General features: G+C 43.0%; 1 protein-coding gene across 4 annotated transcripts in view; it reads left to right on the forward strand.

Annotated features, from left to right (window-relative positions):
- EPHA8 (EPH receptor A8) overlaps positions 1-6,241 on the forward strand; it is an 83,530-nt gene extending 77,289 nt beyond the window's left edge. For all 4 annotated transcript variants that reach the window (XM_069948361.1, XM_069948362.1, XM_069948366.1 and 1 more), the window contains 4 exons: positions 2,781-2,930; positions 3,262-3,452; positions 5,469-5,624; positions 5,936-6,241. In XM_069948361.1, the coding sequence (XP_069804462.1) occupies positions 2,781-2,930; positions 3,262-3,452; positions 5,469-5,624; positions 5,936-6,050 (612 nt within the window). In that variant the 3' untranslated portion in view covers positions 6,051-6,241. The remainder of the gene's footprint in view (positions 1-2,780; positions 2,931-3,261; positions 3,453-5,468; positions 5,625-5,935) is intronic.
- Positions 6,242-6,759: the final 518 nt, after the last annotated feature.

Here is a 6,759-nt window from a genome sequence, read left to right on the forward strand (position 1 = left end):
CTGTTGTTTGTATTATTTTGTCACATTTTTTTCTCTGTTCACATGGATTTCTATGCACATTGTTTTCTCTCACATTGTTCTTTGTTTATATTGTTATGTGGTCACATGTTTCTCTTCAAATGAATATCTAGTGAAATTGGTTCTTGATCACATCATTTACTAGCCATAGTGTTCTCTGGTCTCATTGTTTTGTGCTGACATTGTTCTCTACTTACACTGATATGTATTCACATTGTTATTTGCTAAAACTGTTATCTAATGCATCGTTCTTTGCCCATATTGTTCTGTGGTAACATTGATTTGTGCTCATATTGTTATCTGGCCCATTGTATTCAGATCACATTGTACTTTAGTCACATTGTTCTCTGGTCCATTGTATTCAGATGACATTGTACTTTAGTCACATTGTTCTCTGGTCCATTGTATTCAGATCACATTGTACTTTAGTCTCATTGTTCTGTGGCCCATTGTATTCAGATCACATTGTACTTTAGTCACATTGTTCTCTGGTCCATTGTATTCAGATCACATTGTAGTTTAGTCCCATTGTTCTCTGGTCCATTGTTATCTGCTCATGTTTTTATCTACTCACATTGTTCTCTGGTCAGATATTATAATCCTCTGTGATGAATAGCATGCAGATAAAATAATGGGAGAAGTGCTTCATGTGCAGGATTGTTCACGCAGGGTGCAGGATGGTGGGAGCTGCAGATGTCGCCCGTTTTGCAGTTTGCAATCAGTGTTAATAGAGAAGAAACTGGATCCTTTTCAGCATCGTCATCAATGACAAACAAGGTTGTGGTTAAATGATGTCAATTAAAATGCCGCTTGGGTTCTTGCTCAAATACTGTCTTTTTACCCGAGGAATGATCACAGGAAGGTCCTACATGGCACAAAAATACAAGAAAATTTTCAACTATAACCTTGTGTGAAGGCCATTGATGATGGTACCGAGAACAATCCAACGTCTAACAGATACTACTTAATGGACCCATTGTTCTCACATTGTTTCCTGCTCACATTGTTCTCCGCTCACATTGTATTTGGTCACATTGTTCTCAGCTCACATTGTTTCTTAGTCACATTGTTCCCTGCTCACATTGTTCATGGTCACATTGTTCTCTGCTCATATTGTTTCATAGTCACATTGTTTCCTGATCACATTGTTCTCCACTCACATTGTATTTGGTCACATTGTTCTCAGCTCACATTGTTTTTTAGTCACATTGTTCTCTGCTCATATTGTTTCATAGTCACATTGTTTCCTGATCACATTGTTCTCCACTCACATTGTATTTGGTCACATTGTTCTCAGCTCACATTGTTTCTTGGTCACATTGTTCTCCACTCACATTGTATTTAGTCACATTGTTCTCAGCTCACATTGTTTCTTGGTCACATTGTTCTCCGCTTACATTGTTTTTGGTCACATTGTTCTTATCTCACATTGTTTTGGCCACATTGTTCTCATCTCACATTGTTTCTTGGTCACATTGTTCTCAGGTCACATTGTTTCTTGGTCACATTGTTCTCCACTCAAATTGGTTCTTGGCCACATTGTTCTCAGCTCACATTGTTTCTTGGTCACATTGTTCTCGGTTTACATTGTTTCTTGGTCACATTGTTCTCCACTTACATTGTATTTAGTCACATTGCTCTCAGCTCACATTGTATCTTGGTCACATTGTTCTCTGCTTACATTGTTTTATGGTCACATTGTTCTTAGCTCACATTGTTTTGGCCACATTGTTCTCAGCTCACATTGGTTCTTGGCCACATTGTTCTCAGCTTACATTGTTTCTTAGTCACATTGTTCTCAGCTCACATTGTTTCTTGGTCCCATTGTTCTCAGCTCACATTGTTTCTTGGTCACATTGTTCTCAGGTCACATTTTTCTCAACTCACATTGTTTTTGGTCACATTGTTCTTAGCTCAAATTGTTTCATGGTCACATTGTTCCCTGCTTACATTGTTTTTTTCGTCACATTGTTCTCCGCTCACATTGTTTTTGGTCCCATTGTTCTCAGCTTACATTGTTTTTGGTCACATTGTTCTTAGCTCACATTGTTTCTTTGTAACATTGTTCCCTGCTCACATTACTATCTATTCACGTTTCCTTTGTTTTCAAATGTATTTGGTCTTCTCACATTGTTCTTTGCTCACAATATTTCTTTTCATGTTATTGCCTGGTCATATTGTTCTTACATTGTTGATTGCTCACATTGTTTTCTTGTCGACTGTATTTTTGCTCATATTTAGTCACTTTATCAACAAACTTTTCCCAACATATAACAGACATGGGGATAAACCCCACCATTGTGTTCTGATCACAATATACTATAGTCAAATTTTTACTTGGTCACTTTGTTTTTTGGTAATGCCTGGTAACAATGTTCTGTGGTTACCCTACCCTCTAGTCAATTTGTTACCTAATCACATTGCTGTTTGGTCACACTACTCTCTACTCCCAATGTTACCTGGTCACATTGCTCTTTGGTCACACCACCCTCTAGTCACATTGCTCTTTGGTCACACCACCCTCTAGTCACATTGTTCTTTGGTCACACCACCCTCTAGTCACATTGCTCTTTGGTCACACCACCCTCTAGTCACATTGTTCTTTGGTCACACCACCCTCTAGTCACATTGTTCTTTGGTCACACCACTCTCTAGTCACATTGTTCTTTGGCCACACCCCTCTCTAATCACATTGATACCTGACTATTGTTTTTTGGTCACACCACTCTCTAGATATAATATACAACAATCTGCCTTTCCAGGGAGGAAAAATCCCCATCCGCTGGACGGCCCCAGAAGCCATCACTTACCGTAAATTCTCTTCTGCCAGTGATGTGTGGAGTTACGGCATTGTAATGTGGGAGGTCTTGGCTTACGGAGAGAGGCCCTACTGGAACATGACCAATCGAGATGTATGTATCCCAACCGCAAGAACCCAAGATTCTTTACAAAGCAACTATTTGTATACGGTGGGAACAGGGAGCCATCTTTAGTGTCATCAAACAATTCTATAGTCAGATCTTAGTAAATATATACTGTATATATGCTGTGTATGTATACATGTGTATATGTATGTATGTACTGTATGTATGTAGGTGTGCACAAAGAAGACAAGGCAACGATCGTTTCACGCTTATTTGCGCTTCATCACAGCCCTGTGGCTGTGACAAAGCGCGAATAAGCGTGAAACGATCGTTTCAACCGATGCAGGAAGATATATTCAGATACTTTCATTGGTTACAGGTGATAAACTCAGTTGAAGAAGGATATCGCTTACCGGCTCCTATGGGCTGCCCGACGGCGCTGCACCAACTCATGCTGGACTGCTGGCAGCGGGATCGCAACGAGAGGCCCAGGTTCTCCCTGATCGTCAGCATTCTGGACAAACTTATCCGTAACCCCGAACACCTGAAGCTGAGCGCCACCGTCAACAGGTAGAATGGAGGCAAAACCCGCTATCCTTTAACAATTCATGGAGTCAGAGAGCTGCCACATACCTCACCCTCCTATAGTCACTCACTATTTTGTGTATAATGTGAGATACTAGCCCTGTTATAAAGCTGAAGGCAGAGAACGCAAGAGCCACAACTCACTATAGATAATGCACACAGCTCACCTCCTCTCCCATTCTTTTCCAAATGACCCTCACAGAGTCTCCTCCTACCTGACCCTGCACAGATCCCAGAGCAGACTAGGAACCTCTGTATGTGGTACACGGCATTACTAGAACACCTGTAAACAGTAGTCAGTAGGTGGTTGTTAGGAAGAGAAGAGAGCATGCTCACTAAACTCTCCCTTTGCCATCAATTGGACACAGAATGCTTAGGGCCCCTGTGTAAAAAATGTGCCTGGGACCCCCATAAGCTAACCACACTCCCTCCCCCACATGTAAAACTATACACATCTGTACATGCTCAAAATTATTTTCACCTTTGTAGTGTTTTGTGCAAACATTTGAGAGTATTGTGTAAACATTTTAACCTTTTTACCATTGGTTATCTGCACTGGTATCACACAGCATGGCTTAGATACACTAGTATTACAAAGGGTGGCATAGATACACTAGTATCCTACAGGGGGGCTTACATACACTAGTATCACACAGGGTGACATACATACACCGGTATCACACAGCATGGCTTAGATACACTGGTATCACACAGCATGGCTTAGATACGCTGGTATCACACAGCATGGCTTAGATACACTGGTATCACACAGTGGCATAGATACACTAGTATCACAAAGGGTGGCATAGATACACTAGTATCACAAAGGGTGGCATAGATACACTAGTATCACACAGGGGGGCTTACATACACTAGTATCACACAGGGTGACATACATACACTGGTATCACACAGCATGGCTTAGATACACTAGCATCAAAGTGCTCCAACTTTTTACAGTCTATGGTGGGAACCAACTTCTGAACACTGTATAAGCTGGGAAGCATTTCCTTTTACTGGTGGGTTCTTATAAGAGTCCAGCATTAATAGAAGCTGCTGCAGAACATCTTTGGGAGCAAAGCTGTCAATCACTTGATACACTGCGGACATACACAAAGATACATACAACACTGTTACAGTCACTACTGGTATATACACACACACACAAAGATAGATACATACGTACATGCATACATAGATACAGCAGATACACACCCACTGATATATACTGTACATATGTACACAGATACACACCCACTGACAAATACATATATACACAGATACACACCCACTGACATATACACAGATACACACCCACTGATATATACTGTACATATGTACACAGATACACACCCACTGACATATACATATATACACAGATACACACCCACTGACATATACACAGATATACACCCACTGACTTATACACAGATACTGGCCCACTGACATATACATATATACACAGATACACACCCACTGACATATACACATATACACACACAACACTTACAGTTCTTAGTCCCCCCCCCCCCCCCCCCCCCCCCCCCCCCCCCCCCCCCGGCCTCCTCCTGTAGTCAGGCTGATCTCCATATGGTAATATTGAGAACCTGCAGGTCATGTGATCCAGGTCCTTCACCACTCTCCTTCCCAGTGTGAAGGACTCTGACAGGTCCTGCTCCTTTATGATGTTCAGCCTGCTCACCATGCTCTACAGTATTACAGCGGTGACCCCTCTTTCTCTCCAGTCCCCTATACAGCCGCACTGACTGTACATGCTGTATGTATGCCAATGGTTGGGGGGTGCTGTAAGTGGCATACCATAAAGGCAGACCAGGCTTCTCTGGGCCCCCTTACTGCATGGGCCCGATAGCAGTTGTGCGATCTGCATTCATGTTTGGTACGCCACTGGTCATGGGTACTGCTCAGCTCCTCGCACAGCCCTTGTGGATTGTACTGAAAATAACTCTCAGTGACTTCAAGTGACTTCTCTTCTGCTTCTAGAATCCCCCAACCACGACTGGATCGGGGTGTGTTTGACTTTGCCAGCTGCGCCACCGTGGATGACTGGCTGGACTCCATCAAGTTGGGGCAATACAAGGACAACTTTTTGATTGGTGGATATCGCTCACTTGGGATGGTCATGAGGATGAATATAGAGTAAGTACACTGTCCCGTAAAGTTGGCATCACCAAGGCATGGAGGGGTCCCCATGATGTCATATGCTCGGAGGCATACATGGCCGTCAATGAAGGGTACCTACTCTAAGGCCTTTTGTGACTTTAGGGCTGGGTTTATACTGTCTTACTTTAGTGCGGCCAGGTATTCATTGGCATCAACTCCAAACAGGTATGGCAATGTGTACCATGGTGTAATTCACCATAATGGCCGGAATATAGTCACATGTTGGAGCAGGCTACTGGAAGTGGCCAAAACATAATCATTTATGGTGATCTTCTTCATCTCCGCAGGGACATCAGGAGGCTGGGCATCTCCCTAATAGGACATCAAAAGAAGATATTAACAAGCATCCAGATCATGAGGGCCCATCTCATCAACACATTAGGACCCAGAATGCACTTGTGATGAAGCCCCCCAGAGGAAAGGACTGACGTGAAGTAACCACAATATAAATGGGGCCGGACCTTCTGCTTGAGACTGGGTCCCTCCGCAGAGGTCCAGACATGAACCAGAACAAGTGGGCTTTTCCTATGGACTCATTCCAGGCATCTTGTTTTGGGTTCCCCGTGTGCTGTGTTTACATAGATATCTCTTAGTGCTGCAGTCTTCTTATAGCAATAGTACAGTGTAATATATACAGGGTGCTTTCTGAATACAGGGTGGACCTGCGCCTCGTACCTCAGCCGTCTGCGTGGGCCTCATAGCTGCCATGGACAAGTCAGAAGAGGTCACAATGATGTCACATTCTGGTTGTTACTCAAAACCTCCGCTCTGTATACAAATCCACACACCAAGATGGGAATCAAGGTGCAAATGGTGAAGAAGATTTGTGATCTGAATGTCTATGAGGAAATAGGGGGTCAGTGACCAAAATGACAAGGAAGAGATCTCAGTATAGTTAGAGGTAGAAGGGGCTATAGAGAAGACTGTGTCGGGCACCATTCTTAGAGGTGCCTCAACATGTAGGAGTGCTCGGTCCTAGAGAAGACTCAAAATGTAGGGATGCTCGCTCTTAGAGAAGACTCAAAATGTAGGGATGCTCGCTCTTAAAGAAGACTACATGTAGGGATGCTCGCTCTTAGAGAAGAGTCTACATGTAGGGATCATCAATCTT

The sequence above is a fragment of the Dendropsophus ebraccatus genome, chromosome 12, assembly GCF_027789765.1.
Source record: "Dendropsophus ebraccatus isolate aDenEbr1 chromosome 12, aDenEbr1.pat, whole genome shotgun sequence".
Classification (NCBI taxonomy): Eukaryota; Metazoa; Chordata; class Amphibia; order Anura; family Hylidae; genus Dendropsophus; species Dendropsophus ebraccatus.